The sequence below is a fragment of the Puma concolor genome, chromosome C1, assembly GCF_028749965.1.
Source record: "Puma concolor isolate L17-30 chromosome C1, mPumCon1.1.hap2, whole genome shotgun sequence".
NCBI lineage: Eukaryota > Metazoa > Chordata > Mammalia > Carnivora > Felidae > Puma > Puma concolor.
In genome coordinates, this window is record NC_141674.1 from 25,745,220 (window position 1) to 25,762,611 (window position 17,392).

The 17,392-nt window shown below is 49.9% G+C and overlaps 1 protein-coding gene across 7 annotated transcripts in view; it reads right to left on the minus strand.

Moving 5' to 3' along the window:
• CSMD2 (CUB and Sushi multiple domains 2) overlaps window positions 1-17,392 on the minus strand; it is a 602,428-nt gene that overhangs the window by 254,457 nt on the left and 330,579 nt on the right. For 6 of the 7 annotated variants that reach the window (XM_086716389.1, XM_086716388.1, XM_086716391.1 and 3 more), the window contains exon 12: window positions 14,282-14,394. The exons of the other annotated variant lie outside the window; for it this stretch is intronic. In XM_086716389.1, the coding sequence (XP_086572515.1) occupies window positions 14,282-14,394 (113 nt within the window). The remainder of the gene's footprint in view (window positions 1-14,281; window positions 14,395-17,392) is intronic. 7 annotated transcript variants of the gene reach the window in all.

Genomic DNA, 17,392 nt, shown 5'->3' on the forward strand with positions numbered 1-17,392 from the left:
CAATCAAGATAAATAACATCTTCATGTTATTTTTTAACATTTTTAGAAAATCAAAATTAATGCATATAAATCAAGCCCACAAAGAAAAAAAAAATCAGAACTTAAAGATCAGATCTGACCCAGCACTTGTGTGACTCACTTCACTGGCCTCCCCCTAGTCCTGGCCATCTGAGTTTCTTATTATTTAAAACGTTGACATTTTTATCATAGATATTTTGCATTAATCTTGGTTTTAAAAAAATACTGTATTAAATTATTTAACTTAATTACTGAGTATTTTGGTGGCTTCTTTTCAATTTATGCCCAAGGTGGATGACTGCTTATCTCAGCTCAGTCCCATCAGGGAAGGCTTCTTGGAGAAGGTGATGTCTAAGATGAGGCCTGAAGGCTGTGCAAGAGCCAGCAGGTGAAAGGAATAGGTGGGATTCATTGCAGCATTATTCACACTAGCCAAGACATGGAAACACCTAACTACCCATGAATGAATGGGTAAACAAAATGTAGTAAATGTACACACACACACACACACACACACACACACACACGCACCCCACTGGAATATTATTCAGCCGTAAAAAAGAAAAAAGAAGAAAATCCTGATATTTTCAACAACATGGATGAAACTTGAGGGCATTATGCTAAGTGAAATGAGTCAGAAAAAGACAAATACTGGGTGATCGCACTTATACGTGGAATCTAAAAACCCAAACTCATAAAACCAGAGAGTGGATTGCTGGTTGCCATGAGTGGGATAGGGTATAGTGGAGTAGGGAGGGGAAACCAATGAAGGGGGTCGAAGGGTACAAAGTTCCAGTTAGAAGGTGAAGAGGTTCCGGGATGTAATGTACAGCATAGTGGCTACAGTCAACAATATGGTATCAGATATCTGGAAGTTGTTAAGAGAGTAGATCCTAAAAGTTCTCAACACACACACACACACACACACACACACACACACACACACACACATTGTGAGGTGTTGTGGTAGATGTGTTAACTAACCTGATTATGGTAATCATTTTGCCATACATACACATATCAAATCATCATGCTCTACACCTTAAACTTACACAATGTTATATGTCAATTATTAACTCAATAAAGCTAGAAAAAAAAGAAAGGAATGAGTGGGAGAAAGGGGGAGGAAGGACCGTTCAGATGGAGAAGAGGCCATGCAAAGTCACAGGGGTGACACTGTTTGTAGGATTGCAATGAAAGCAGAGATAATAACTCACTAATCGTTATTATAACTAAGTTAGTTGTATGACTGATAATTCTAGTGCTGAATATGTGCTGGAAGCCACTCTGATCATTCTAATATTTCATCCTTATAGTAACCCTATGAGCTAGGTACTGTTATTCTCATTTTAAAGGTGAGGAAACTGAGGCCCAGAGAGATCATGCAATTATCCAAGGTCATCTGAGTTATCTCAGATCCAAACATATGGTTCCAGGGTTCTTACTGTTGTACCACATTGCCTTTCTACAAGTACAAGTGTAGATATTTTCTACAAGCTGGTGGGAGATGAGGCTGGAAAAGGTGTGCGGGGCCAACCCATGAAAGACACTGTATAATCTGCTAACAAGACTAGGTTGCAGATAGGAGGCAGTGGGGAGTTAACAAAGGCTTTCATTTTACTTAGCATTTCATACTGTGCATTTTATTTTATTTTTAAAAATTTTTAATGTTTATTTATTTTGAGAGAGAGAGAGAGAGAGAGAGAGAGAGTGTGAAGGAGGGGTAGAGAAAGAAGGAGACACAGGATCTGAAGCAGGCTACAGGCTCTGAGCTGACAGCACAGAGCCCAATGTGGGGCTTGAACTCACGGACTACGAGATCATGACCTGAGCCGAAGTCAGACGCTTGGCCAAATGAGCCACCGAGGTGCCCCTCATATCGTGTATTTTATTTTTTTTAAATTTTTTTTTCAACGTTTATTTATTTTTGGGACAGAGAGAGACAGAGCATGAACGGGGGAGGGGCAGAGAGAGAGGGAGACACAGAATCGGAAACAGGCTCCAAGCTCTGAGCCATCAGCCCAGAGCCCGACGCGGGGCTCGAACTCACGGACCGCGAGATTGTGACCTGGCTGAAGTCGGACGCCCAACCAACTGCGCCACCCAGGCGCCCCATATCGTGTATTTTAAAAGATCACCCTGACTGTTATCTGCAGAATGGTCTGGGGGCAGCAATTCTGGAGGCAAGGGGATCATTCATTCATTTGGCAAACACACAAATGTCTACTTAGTGTAAGTCACTGTGCTGGGCACTGGGGGTGCAACAGAGAACAAGGCAGACACAAGCCCTGCCTCCATGAAGTTTCCATTCTGGTGGGAGGCTCACAATAAGGTGGGGGATGTTTTGGTGACATCCTGGACTGGGCAAAGACAGAGGAGATGGGGAGAGGTAGACAGATTTGGGAGGTGGGACAGCAGGAAGCCACAGGCTATCCTGAGAGTGAGCACGCCAGGGATAAAGGAGAGGCCAGGGTCTACAATGCCTGAGGGTTTGGCCTGGGCACCTGGGTGCACACTCACTGAGACAAGAATGCAGGGAGAAGAGCAGGTGTGTATGGTCATCAGTAAGGCATGCGGAGTTTTGGGGATGCCTGTGATACCTCCAAGTGGACACATCTAGCAGAAAGTGGCTACATGGGTCTTAAGTTGAGGAGAAAAGTCTAGTGTAGGGGTGCATAATTTGGGATTCAGCTCACATATGGTAAAAGGAGCCATGAGAAGGATGTGACCACCCACAGAGAGTGAGATGTCAGTCCTGGACAGAATAGTTAGGAATACTGGATGGCCCAGTGGAATGCTGGACTGAAATCCTGGCTGAGCAGGGTCACAGAGGCTTGGAGAAGAATGGTTTTCGAGGAGCAGATCTCTAGCCTCGAAGGTTCAGGGAAGCTTAGGTGGGGCTGACAAGCAGGTTAGAAGAAGGAGGTCACTGCTGATACTGGCAGGAGTGGTTGCATACAGTGATGGGGCCATATGCAATGGGAGAAGAGAAAGATGATACAGGAGGAACAGATGACTTTTAAAGGAGCCATTTCTTGGAAGTGAAGGAATAGAGAGAGCTTAGGTGGTAACTTGTGAGGAACATGGCCTTGAAGTAGGCAGCTTAAACATATTTTTAAGATCAGAGAAATGTAACCACATTTAAATGCTAGGGAGGGAGACAGACAGGCAAACAGACAGACACACAGAGTAAATGGCTAACTGAAGATTTGGAGGACAGATGGGGATGACAGCCGGAGGCTCTGGGGCAGGTAGGGCAGGGGACCCAGAGCACACTGCAGGATAGCCTGAGCCAGCAGGAAGCTCCTTCCTGCATGACAGGAAGGAGGAGGTGATCACTAAGATTTCAGGTATGGTGTGGGAGGATGAAGGAGGTCCTGCGATGGCACAGGCTCTACTTCCCAATGGAGGAAGGGTTCACGGTCATTGCTGAAGGACAGGGCCTGATTGTGGGGAAAGGGATTTAACATTGACGAGAATGTCTGAGGCACTCACGCTGGATAAGATCATGGTTGGATGGACTGCCACCTAGCGCCTAAGGAGGGTGGAGATGATGCATGTACAGGGCGCCCCCGAGCAGCTCAGTAGCTTGGTGCATGCAGAAGTGGAGAAAGGGGGCTCCAGGACTGATGGAGGGGTGGGGTTTGGAGAAAGGGAAGGCCACTGGGGCAAGGAGCTGAGGATACCATTACAAGAATGGCAGAGGTGTTACCCTCGGGGCTCAGGCTAATGGGGGTGGGGGGGTGGGGGGGGAGAAGCAGGAGGGGCTGGGGGATCGGGAGGCCAAGGGAGGATGATGATCAGGAGCAGAGTGGGTAGGGAGAGCTGAGGGGACAAATGGCCCGGCGCAGGCTAGGTGCAGCTCAGATTTGAGAGGTGCTGGAGAGCAAGGTCCAGCTGCAGCCAGAGGGCAGCGCTATGAAGTGAGAAGGTCAAGTGGCTGGAAGGCAAGGTGACGGCAAGACTTGGGGTAGAGAGGAAGAGGCTGGTGGCACTGATGGGAGGGGACAAGAGCCAGATGTGGTGACAGCATGAGATCCAGGGAGATGGGGGACACATGGCCAGAATGGCACTGGAGGATGAACTGTAAACCTGCCTCTCAAACGTGAAGTTCGTGGGGACTGGCACAGGAGAGGGCTACCGGGTAATGGTAGCCCTCAAGGGGAAGTCAGATTTAAGAGAGCACTTGGTGAAGAGGTCCAGAATAGGAGGGGGATATGTGTAGGGCCGGGACTGGGTGTAGGGGAGAAGAGGAGAGCAGGGTGGCTGGAGAGTTTGACAGAGGGGCTGGTGGCTGGCTTGTGTTCCTCAGACGCTCCTTGTCTTTGTCTGGGCCTTCCCTCCAAGCCCAGGGCCAACCTCTGCTGGGGGCACAGGGACCCAGGCCCCTCGCCCTCCCAGAGAAGGCTCCCTGTGCTCCTCTGCCTGCCTGAAAGGCACTTGACCTTGACCCTCCCAGTCTGACCCAGTCTGATGTCAGGGCCCAGAAAAGCAAATAGATAAACCAAATTTTGACTTGGAGAAAATCATGCATGCAATTTCTGTTATCTGGTTAATATAATTCCATTTTATAAGACTTGCTCCCTCTCTCTCTTTCTCTCTCTCCCTCCCTCCCTCTCTCCTTTTGCCTACAAAAAGCAAGCTGGCAAACATGAGGTGAGTGCTTCAGAATTCCACTGTGATGGGCTCGCCGCTCGAAGTATTTGCTCTCCATTTGCTTGGCGGCTTTATCCCCATCATCTGTGATCAACCTTACAGTCTTCTCCTGGGTTTTTCCATTTCTAATACCAAATTGGAATTCTCTTTCATGACAACGTCTGTCCAGGAGCGATTGCATCATGTCTCTCTAAATCCACCATCTGATTGCTCCGAGAAGGACAGCGCCACTTGGAGGAGGAAGGGGGGGTCCAAGCTTGGGCTGTGACTTGCTGCCTTTCCAAAGGGGTAGTACTTCATTTGTCCCTTCATCTAGTCACTGTGCCCTCAGCCTGGGCTACCCCCTCCTCTCCTCCCCTTTTTACGTGGCCGACTCGTCACTCTGTGGATTAGCTTAAGAGGCCACCTCAGAGATGCTATCCTTGACCATGCACCTTATGTGGTTCTCGTTTTCTTGCCTCTCCTGGCTCCCCATCTTTTCCTTCATGGCACTGCCTTGATTCATGTGATTAGTTACTGCTCTAGACACTTGGGGGTATAGCAGTGGGGAAAAAAGGACAAGAATCTCTGCCCCCAAGATGCTTACTGTCTGATGGGTGTGAAGGACAGAATGATTCACCCACTCTGCCCCCCTGCTCCCGCTGGCTGCCAGGTTGGCTCCCCTGTTTCCTGTCCAATGGAATGTCAGTCCTACAGAGGCAGGCATTGGTTATGCGTTATTGACTCAGTTCAGCACTTGGAACACAGAGAACGCTGTTTAACGTTCAAATCCAGCTAACAGGTGCTGCGTGGAAACTGTGCCAAATGCCATGCTCAGCACTACAGACAGACAGTGGCGTGACCCATGGTCCCTGCCCTTAGGGAGTCACAGTCAAATGGCTGCAGAAGTTAAGTACAAGGGAAATGATGAGGGCAAGGGAGGAGGTGTGCACCTGACCACACAACCTTTGGGAGAGCAGAGGAGGAAACTCAGAGGGAGTGGGAGAGGCAAAGAGGCTTCACTGAGGCTGCCAAGCTGGAAACCTGGGAATCAGCCTGGATTCTGCCTTCCCCTCCCCACCTGCAGCCTCACTAACTGCCTCATCCTGGCCCCCCTCCGAAACATCCCAGCACCCTCTGCTCTCCAGCCCCTCTCTCACTGTTCTAGTCTACCCTCTACCTGGATGGTGGCATCAGGCGAGAGTCGGTCCCCTGCCTCTTGCCTCTATTCTGTACTCAGCAAAGCAGGCTGAGATGGCTCCGAAAGAAAAATCCCATCATTACTCTGCCCTGTTCATTGATGCTTTCATGGCTGCCTAAAATCCACAGATTAAACCCCTAACAGCTTGACGTGGCAGGATCTTGCCTACCCCCTCCCACTCCAGACTCATCTTTGGCCATCACCGACCCTGAGATTTATGCATCCCCAAACTGAGCGGTCTGTGGAGAGACAAAACAGTGCAGTGGTGACGAGCAGAGATCTAAATCCTGGCCCTGACATAAGTAGGAGATCTTGCACATTTCCTATTCTCCCCGAGCCCTATTTTTGTCATCTGTAAAATGGAAATGGTAATAACGCCCACCTTTCAGGGTTGTTCTGAGGATTTAATGAACTTACGTGTAGAAGACAATTGTCAAAATGCCTGGCACATGGCATGTAACCAGTAACCAGTAGGTGTTTCCCCATAGTCATTATCACCCGGTGCCTGGTGGAGCCCAGCCGGCTCTCACATGGCTCTCACATGGCACCTGTGTCCTCTCTTCCTGAATGAACACCCCCTGCTCCTCTGTCAGATGAGGAATCGCCTTTAAGCGTCAGCTCAACTGCTTCTTAATCTGGGATCTTCCCTCAAATCACCTAGGCAGACTTAGGGGATCTTTCTCTCTCACTCCCAGCCCTTTGGACAGTTTTCTGCCATGGCTCCATTGCTGTCATTTTTGGCATGCATTTCTCTATGTTAAATGAAAAATTTCTTGAGGACCAAGACTGTTTTTGAAAAGTCTATACTACCAGCTTCTAGCAGAGTGGGAGGCACGGATGGAGCATTCAGTACATATTTGCAGGATGATGAGTGGCGGACAGAGAGAAGGATGGAAGGAAAGAAGCAGGAAGGAGGAATGAAGAGAGTATAGTATCTGGAGAATAGTTAGAAATTCACTGTGGCTGGAGGTGACAGTGAAGAGAGATGAGACCACAGAGAGGGTCTGAGGGGCACCGTGAAGAGCCTGGTTCCATGACTGAGGAGTCATCTATGTGTTGTCTTGGAGGCTATCAGTTCCTCAAAGCCAGGGGTCCCATCCCTTCTGCCCTCTGTATCTCCAGAACCAAGGACAGTATCTCACACATACTGAGTGGCCCAGACCCATTGTTCAATTAGCACAAACCCCTTTTGAGTGACGGAGACACTGTGGTGCTTAAGACAACCCCTGGGCATGCCTAGATCTCATGGATTTCCTTAGAACCACATCCCACTCCACTTCTCTGCTTCTGATGGGAAGGGTTCAAGGAGGCTTGGGGCATAGTGCATCCGTCTGCATGTGCATCCGGGTTTTCACGCATCTCTTTGCAAAGGCTGTCACAAATTGGGTGGAAGTGTGGGTAGATGAGGTGGGTGACGTTCTTCCTTCCCCATCTCCTTCCTCCACAACGCTATCATGGGGATGTCACAGCTGAAGGAGGTTAGGGACAGGGGGTAAATGTGGACATACAGAGCACTGGGGTTGCCTCCAAGCTGTTTGCATCAGCCCCAAGCTAGAGCTTGCTATTTGCAAAAGCCCGTGTATTTGGAGAGCATATCTCATGGACAAATTACTTCCTGCCAATTTTCTCTTCAGTATCATAATGCCAGTTATTGCAGACCGCTTGCAGCCTGCCAAATTTTAATGGTGCAGCATTCTCTGTTGTTTGCCAACCCCCCGCCCCCAGGGGCCAGGACAGACTTGGGTACAGCGTGGATCCCACTGGGCTTTCCTGACAGCGGGCAACTGCTGCCTGCATCTAGCTAAACCCTAGCTCTCTGTGCCTGAGAAAGCTTTAAGGGTCTCATGGAAACTCAGGGAGTGTCTTAGGAACATGCTTAGTGTTATTTCTGGCAAGTTGGGGAGTTTGGGCCTCTCAGCTCATGGGGATAACGTACAAAGCAGAGGTATCCTGAATAGAGCTGACTGGAGGCGAAAAGTGGCCTTGTGCTTGAAGTGAGGCAGGGTCCAAAAAGGAGTGGCACCAATGATACCGGTCTGTTGTCCTTGGCCTTCTTTCCAGCCCAGCTCTGAGGCTGTCACTTTTAGGAAGTTCACCTATGTCTCCCAGCAACATTAAGTTCTTGGGAAGGGGGTGGAGGTGCGGGGGGCAGAGGTCTAGTCTTGCCTGTGTTCTCCCTACTCGCTCTCAGACTTCATGTTCTCTCTCTCTCAGGGACCTCTGACCAACTTGTTCTCATCCTTTACACAACTCTCCATTCCAGACACCTGTTCCTCCACAGAGCCTTCCCTGATGCCCTCAAGCAACGTTATCTGCCCCTCCTTGATATTTCCTCATCTTCTCGGACTTCCTTGCCTCTACTGAACATAGGCTATGACTTAGGTGAAGGCAGAGATTTTCTTCTTGTCCTCAGGGCCCCAATGTCCTGAATAGTGTCTGCAACACACAATAGGAGCTTAAATAATATTGAATATACAGCTGACCTCATTTCCAACACGGGTCCCCGCTCTTGGGCATCCTTTCTGTATAATCTCTACTGCCCTGCTCCTTCATTGTCTCCAGGGTCAAGGTCTCAGCTCCTTCCTTGCCTGTGCCAGCCAAATCCCCAGATTCAGCATTAGGCTGCCAGATTCCAGGCTCTGAGTCAGGAAGCAAGGAGACTCCCAGATTGATGCTAAAACTTGTTAGCAAGTTGTATGTAATTTTATAATGTTTCTGGTAAGTGCTAATTGCCTGTTCCTTAAATATTTCTTGTTCTACTGGGAAGCAAAGCAATTGCAACTCTGAATGCATTTCCTACAGCTGGCTGCCCCCATGGAGGGGGACTGAGTTCCAGGCTCCAAGTACTCAGATATTGATGGAGCCTGAGTCCCCTCCCCCACCCTGACCTGTGATTGTGACAAGCAGAACTGGAAGAATTTCTAGAAAGTAAATCCCCCAATTTTCCCACCCAGGGCTCACACTTTTAATGAGGGGAGGGAGGTTATATTGCAGTGCCACCTGCCGGCCCCAAGGAAGCTTCTCTTTACCTGAGCTGGGGCAGAGGGCATATTGATGATGATGGGGCCAGGAGTGCCTGGAGGGTGGTCTCTGCCCACGAATGCCTCATGCCACTTGTGGAACATCTACATCCTCCTATCACCGAGCCAAGGGGCCTGTCATGTATGGAATTCCCCAGAAGCAGATAAAAGGAGGGCTAGGATGGGGATGGAGGTCATTCTGAAGCTCTGGGCCAAGGGTGCAGGTTGGGAGAGGAGCTGCGGACCTGGGGAAGCAGGCAAGGGGGCAGACTTTTAACTGTTTACTCTGGCTGGCCCTGAGGGGCAGGCTTTTAATTGTTTACAGGCTGGCCCTGTGTTGGGAGCCTCACTACACGGAGCCTTTGGAAGAACCCCCATGAGATCATTGTTTATCAGTCCACCTTCGCAGGTGAGAAAACTCAGAATCAAAGATATGGAAGGACTGGCTAAGACCACAGACAGAACCAATGGCAGAACTCAGTTACAAACAGAGTTTGTCTGACTCCAAAGCCAGGGGGACAACGGAGAATGTCTGACTCTTGCATCTGAGCTCTGAGAGGCGATAAAGTGGGCCGTGAGGGGATGGAGAGGGTGTGGAGGAAGGGTGTTTGGTTGTGCTTGTGTAGAAAGTCATTAAACCTCAATCTGAGAGCTCTTCTGAACGCATGCTGTATGCCAGGCACTGGGCACTCTGTGGGTTCACAGGAGCCAGAATGTGGCTTGGAGTTACCGTAAATGGAGAGTCTTGGATACCATGTGAATGATAACCCTAAGAGCGATGAGAAGTCATCATGAGGAATTTTTAAGTAGCAGAGAATTCTGCCAGATGTGGATCCTGGAAAGATCGCTGAGATGTGTGTGGCCGATGGTGGGTGGGGGAGGACTAGAGTCAGGGAGGCGAAGAAGAAGGACTGGGCCATCATTCAAGTGAGAGGTGATGACGGCCTCAGCCACGGGAGTGACAGAGGGGCTGGGACACTGCAGCAGGAGAACTGACAACCTGGGAACTGAGTCAGAGATGAGAGAGGGAGAAGAAGGAGGAGGAGGTGAGGCCCAGTGATGGTATGGATGGTGGCACAATTCATCAACACGGGGACACTGGAGCAGGGGGTGTGGCATGGGGGTGGAGATGGTGAGCTCAGTTTGGGTGATGTTAATGGACTGAACCTGTGTGTCTTCCCCAAATTCATATGGTGAAGTGTTAACCTCAAATGTGCCTGTATTTGGAGATGGGGCCTCTAAGGAAGTAACAAAGGCTAAATGAGGCCCTAGGGGTGGGGCCCAAAGCCGATAGGATTAGTGTCCTTATAAGAAGAGACACTACAGAGCTTGTGTCCCCCACCCCCCGCCTCCAAGGAAAGACCATGTGAGAACACAGTCATAGGCTGCAGTCTGAAGACAGCCCAGACCAGAAACTGAATCAGCCAGAACCTTGATCTTGGACTTTTAGCCTTCAGAATTATGAGAAAATAAATTTCTGTTTCAGCCCCCAGTGTATGGTGTCTTGTTATATCTGCCCGAGAAGCCTAATGTGCGTGCCTTGGGTTTGAGATGTCTGAGGGAGAAGCGTATCAACTGTGTCACAGGAAGATTACAAATGGGGAACAGATTTGGAAGTCACCAGTGTTTAGGTTGAGATGGAAGCCACGGGAATGGATGCAATTAACTGTGGAGGGTTCTAGAAGAAAGAGGACAGGAAGCTGAGGAGAGACCCCAAGAAGGGCCTGCTCTGCAGGGGCAGCGAGGGGCCAGCCAGAGAGATGGTGGACACCCAGGAGGCTGCAGGCGGCAGAAGCTCCCAGGACGGGAAGTCACATCAGGAGGCCAGGCGATGCAATAGACCCAGCTTTATTCACAGTAGAGGATGACTCCTTCACTGATGGCTCCTACCCTCAAATAAAAGGTCGAAGCTGGAAGGGACAAGAAGGGAAAGGCCGGCCCATCCCTACATTTAAGAATTCATGGGTTCTTCTTCCTTAAGGACAAAGTGCAGACTCTTTATGAGGCCTCCAGGCTCTCAGTGACCTCCCGCCACTTCTGCCTCTGTTTCCTACAACACTGTGGCCACAGGAACCATCTCAATTCTCGGCCAGTGTGGGGAGTGAGGGTCCCAGGTGTGGAGTGCAGGCGGGATGCGGGGACCCGGCGCCAGGCCTAGCAGCGCAAGCCCAGGCCACCTGCAGGACAGGCAAGGAGCCATGTGCTCCCCGGCAGAAGAGGACACGCCCCGGAGTGGGGAACACTGGCGATCATGGAAGGCATGGGTGCAGGGGAACGTTAGCAGCCCAGGGGAAGGCGCCTCTCTGCGCCAGGCACTGTGCAAGGAGCTCTCTGTGACCCCATTTCACTCTCATCACAAGGCTCTATGGTCACCATTATCATCTCCATTTCCTGAGTGCGAAACTGAGGCTCAGACAGATCCTATGACTCGGCCAGTCCCACAGCGGAGACCAGCCAGGATTCACCAGGTCTGGCCCACTTCCGAGCCTGTTCCCTCTTCACAGAACCGGCTGCCTCTGTGAGCAGAGCCCATGTGGCCCCGGTGGGTTGGCCATGTACATAAACGCGCAGACTATCTTCCTGATTTGCCAGGGGTCAAGGAGAGGTCCTGCTGATCCCTAGTCTGTGACTAGCAGGCAGGACAGTTTTGAGAAGGCTTTGGTTTTCTGTTCTGGCCCAGGCGGCTTGCTGCTGCAGTCTCAGCACCCAGCTGCGTGCTGCTCACATGACAGGATCACCAGTCCAGGCTGGGCGGGAGGACACATGACCTCACAAACAAAACCCTGACCATCAGTAATGAGGAGCCCAGCTCATGCTCTATGGCCCATTTGACCAGGGCAAAGCTTTGGCTTCCATAAAGATTTTATAAGGGATTGAAATTCTGTCCCTTTGGAGACTGCTGGTAGAGGGGGAAATCGTGGGCTTTGAATCCAGAGACATAGAATCGAACCTCGGCTCTTCCAGGTCCCAGACTTGGTGTGACCCCGGGCAGGTCACTCCACCCTTCTGAGTTTCAGGTTCCTCGTGCACAAAAGAGCAGCCGTCCACTAGCTGTCACAATGAGCGAGATGAAGCAGAGTTTCTCAAACTGGTGTTTAGCCACAAATCCCCTCGTAAAAGATGGCTTAGAAGGAACAGAAGGATGGAGAAGACATGGAGGCAGCGGCAGAACCCTCCCTGCTAGGCACCCCCTCCCTGACCCTGGTGGTCCCTGAGGGTACCCTAAGTCTTTACACACCACTGCTTGAAAACCTTGAGAAAATTAGCACAAACCTCCTGACACATAACAGGGCATTCAATGTTCTGTCCCTTTCTTTTCTGGTGAAACCACACCAAACAAAGCTAATTCCTCTTTCCCACGTGGCAACCCTTCAAATATTTAGATGCAGCTCTCAGTTCTCCTGAGTCCACTCTTCCCCCAAATATACTTTCAGGGGGCCGTTAACCTTTGTCACTGGGCTTGACTTCAGCCCTCTCCCTACCTGTCCCCACAATTAAGCCCAATTCTCGGTGCCTGGGCAGAACAGAATAAAGCACAACTAACTCCCTGAGGTAAATTCCAGGCACTAAGTTTCCGAACCTTAACAGAGGACATGGTATTTATTCCCACTGCATCTGATCCTGGTAACTTGGGCAACTGCTCCGACCCATCGAGGTCTTCCTGCACCTTGTTTGCTGATTCCTATACTGTCGTCCCTTTCCGGCTCATGCTATTCATGTCTTATCCATGCCATTGATAAAATATGGACAGATTAAGGGCACGTGGGTGGCACAGGATCACTTCTCCCCACTTCTGGAAACATTCAGTGCTGAACATGCACAGAATTTCAGAAATGGGGGAAAACTATGAGTCCAAATCCATTCCCATTTTCCAAGGGGTTGAGTGTCAGAGAGGCCTGAATTAGGGTCTCCTGACTTCCCTCCGCTGCCCCCCAGAGCTGCATGTAACTCTGGTACCCAAAGAGACACTGGTTTAACTACCTGTGTCCTCACTCACTAGTCACTCATAATTGCCGTGCAATTCTTATTTTCACATCCTTTATCAAACTTACTGTTTGCAGAAGCCCTGTGTCCTAGGGCATATTATTACATCCATGTCACAGGTGAAGAAACAGAGTGCCAGAGAGGCTCCCTGACCTGCCATGGAGCTAGAAAGTGAGAGAACCAGGATGTGGACCCACCAGCACCCGTCACCCTGTAGGTGTTCTCTGTCTGCTGTTCTGTGTCACCTCGACATGTGCTTCCCATTCTTACAACAGTACCTTCATTGTCCTGGCCTCCAGAACAGGGAGAGAAAACATTTCTGTTCTTTTAAGCCCCCCAGTTCGTGGGCCTTCTCCAGAGTGGTTGTAGGAAACTAACACACCTCCTTTGTACCCAATCTGGAGACAGAGCACAGGTCCTGGTACAGGAAGAAGTCCTGGTCCCTGGTCCCTGGGACACACTGAGCAGAAGAAGAGTCTCCAGGAGTTTCTCCCCCAACTCATCTCATGTAGATTGATCAGGTCTCTGGATGGGGGTGGGTAAATACCTTCTCTCTCTTATCCCTTGCCCTGTCTCTCTGATAGCCACCGAGTCATTTTCAAGACTCAAGGCTCACTTTCTTGATAGAGCCTTTCCTGATGCCACACAAAGGATGAATGCCTCTTTCTCTGTGCTCCCACTGGCTGTTTGCCACAGGTATCTTGCTTCAGTGACAGCTCGTGCGTTTTTTCCTCTCACTACTAGAGTGTGGATTCCTTGCAGGGGCTCGGATCCCCTAGTGCTGGGCTAGGCTCTGCCACCAAAGAAATGTGACCAAATGCCCAGGGGGCTGGCCTCTGCCCCCCTTTCTGTGAGGATCGGCATTGGCAGTCATCATCAATAGGAAGTCTGGAGGCGCACATAAGGCTGATGGTGGTGGTCTCTCCTGGGCCCAGGGTTTGCTGTTCCCTTAATGCTGATTCTCAGTAGATTCAGTTCATCTGCATTTGTACCCTCCTCAGGCCACCAATGGTGTGTGTGTCCCCAGCCCTGTGCGCAGTTACTCATCACTGTGACCCATATATGGGAGCTTGGGAAGCTACTTCATCCAGTCTAAAGATAAAAAAATAAGCAAGGCTCCAAAAATTTATGGGGTCTTTTAAAGGTCTACACAAGCCAGGTATGAATTGTGGATGAAACTAACGTATGCGTCTGGTGCTGTGTGGTCTGTGCTTCATGTGCTTTATCCCAGATAATCCTCAAAACAGTCCGGGGACCCACTGCATGAAGGAGGTGAGGCTCAGAGAAGTCGGATAACGTGCCTAAGGAGACAGGAAGCTAGAGCGGGGCAGAACCAGGATGCGAACCCAGGGCTTGCTGATTCCACATCCAGACCCCAAGTCTGATCCTACAGTGAGTGTACTGGTTCCTCAAGAGCAGTTACCTTCGTAAGAAGCCTTGAATCCCAGGGAGCTGCCACTGCCATCGGTCTGGAAGAGGAGCCACATTTGATGGTTGGTGCTGACAATGAGATCTGGGACCGATGTACCTGTCAGGCTGTCAGGAGAGAGAGATTTAGAGGCATGCACCCCACCATGGCACCCCACTGAATGACTAAAAGCCCTGGCCACTCAGGCAAAACCCTGGCCCCACACTATTTGACTCTGGAGCCCAGAGCATGTGCTCCAGGGGCGGGAAGACTCACCACCTCTCCCCTTCAGCCACAGGTGGGGCTTGGATTTAGCCCCTGGGCTCAGGAGGGTGATCTGTGTCTTTGCTTTCTCAGGGGACAGAATAGCTGTAGTCAGATCTAATGAAGGGGTGTCTACAATCCTGCCACCTTCGATCTCTCATGTGAACTGTACTGCAGAAAAGACACAGACAGAAACCCATTGCTACAGTCAGAACCCAGCCATTCCTTTGAATGAGACATCTCTTTCCATTCTATATATGAAGCAAGTCTTACAGTGCAACTGTCACTCTGGGGCCACATTCTTTCTGAAGAACAGAGTTTAAGCATGGGGAAGATTCTGATTCAACTCACATTTACCAAAAACTATCCAAACAAGACAATTTTCCATCTATTATCTTATTAAATGACCCCAGTAGGCCAGGGAGGGAGGGGTTGCATTATCCCCATTGTACACATGAGACCAGGGTGTAGAATGGACAGTGGCTTTACCAAGGTCAGCCTGATGGAGAGCGGTAGAGCCAGAGTCCCGTGCATAGGCTGGGGTTTCCATAAGGAACCATCCTCTTGCTGCTGAGACCAGACAGATCACCAGCACAGATTGGGAATGGGTTGTAGATGGTGTGATTGGATCAATGGGTCTTAATCTCTGCTCCATTCTGGGGTCTCAAAGCTTGGAGGGCCATTGAGTTGGCTGCAGGGATGATGATTGCAGCATGAGTGCCATAGGGGTGGAGCTATACCTGGGGTACACCAGCCTGGCCCATGTGACATCACTGGGTTAGGGTGCTGGCATTCTGTAGTAAGGACTGAGGCCAAGCCAGGGCTGGCTCCTGACTCTAGGGTGGCAGAGTCTGTTTGACCCAACTATGACAACAAAGGAGTCTAACCATTTTGTGTGTTTCCCTGAGGTTTGAGATTGACATTGGCCTAAAGAGATAGGAGTGTGAGGGCAGAGCCCCTGGGCTGTTACAGAACTTATTGGGAACTCACCCAAACTACATAGGTCCAGAGACCTGCATGTAAACCCTGGATCTGCCATTCATTTGCTGTGGGGCCCTGGGCAAGTGGTTGAGCCACTCTGGGCTTTTTTATTTCATGTTAAATAAGGGGTTTGGGTTGTATGATCCCTAAGAATCTTTTCAGCTCTGCTGTTTGGACGGTTCTCTCTATGACAAAGTACACTGGGATTTTGTCTTTGGAGGAGACAGAATTGGTTTCCTGGCCTTCTGGGCACACTGAACTGATGTAACATACAGGGCAGATGAGTGATGAGGATCCACCAACAGAAGGGAGGGGGTATGATGGCTAGTTTTGTGGTTCAATTTTACTGGGCCAAAGAGTACCCAGATAGCTGGCCGAACATTGTTCTGTTTCTGTGAAGGTGCCTTTGGATGACATTAACATTTAAATTGGTAGACTGAATAAAGCAGATTCCCCCTCTCAGTATGCGTGGGTCTCATCCAGTCAGTTGAAGTCCTACATTGAACAAAAAGAACTCTTTTTGCCTGCCAGACTTCCAGCTGGGACAATGCTTGCTTGCTTGCTTATCTATCTGTCTGTCTGTCTATCCATCCATCCATCCATCCATCCATCCATCCATCCATCCATCCTGCCTTGGACCTGAATAAAAACATTAGCTCTTCCTGGGTCTAGAGCCACTGGCCTTTGCACTAAAACTACATCAACAGCTCTCCTGGGTCTCCAGCTTGCCGACTCACCCTGCAGATCTTGGAGCTTGTCAGTCTCCATTATCATGTGAACCGATTCCTTAAAATAAATCCCTTGCTCTCTGTATACATCCTATTGGTTCTGTTTCTCTGGAGAACCCTGATGAATACAGTGGAGTAGGCAGGGGGGAGGGGATGTCCTTCAGGCTCACATTCCATTTCTTTCTCCTAAGAGATTCCAAGTCCCAGCCATGTCACCTGATTCAGAGGGTAATGTCATGAGTCATTTAACTGTCCTGACAGGATCTTCTCTGGCAGGTGTGGGAAGGGCCCAGAACAGAACAGCTCCTGGACAGGGAAGCTATTACTGAATAGCCATCTCTCCTTCAGCATTAAAAGCAGAGGGTGTTAGCCTGGTCGGGAAGGGGTATGGCATGGGATGCTCTCCTCAGCTAAAATCAAAAGGCATGAACTCAAGTGCTGGTTCTGCCTCCAACTAGCTTTGTAACCTTTGGGTCTCAGTTTCCCTACCTGTTAAATGGGGATAATAACACAAATTAAATGAGATATCGGATGTGAAGTTTCCCTTCCCAGTACCTGGGCACACGGCGGATGTTTGGTGTACATGAAACCCTCCTCCCTCCTCTCCCTGCCATCTGGGCAGGGGAGAGGAGCAAGATCAGGCTGTCTGTGCTGGGCCACATGCACCAACAGGAGTGTTTTCCTATGTTTATGTCAGGCTAGTGGTGGTGGGCAAAAGAGGAGTTAATGCTCCTCACCAGATGCAAGACCCAACACAATGGAATCCCAGGACAGTGAGATATTACCCTCTCCCTTGACTAGACCACATGACACTAGCCTTTCGTTGCTCAGGAAATGTGGTCATCATGTGTATGTGGTCCCAGATCCCTGAAACCATCCATTTCCCAGATAGTTCTTAGCATGCGGGAGGTTAGCAAAACACTTCCCCTGTCTCTGTCTGAAGTCAGACTGCCATAAATGGACATGGCCTTGAGAAGAAGCTGGAGGATGGCAGAAGCAGGGTCTACACAGAAGCAGACCATCATGTGGAATGCTCCAGGCGTGCACACAAAGCCTTGACTCTCCCTGCTCCCTGAGAAATGGTTCATTCTATACTCTCTTCCTGCGAGAATTTGGCCAGTGCTCTGGAACAGAGGGGCTGAAACCAGCAGCA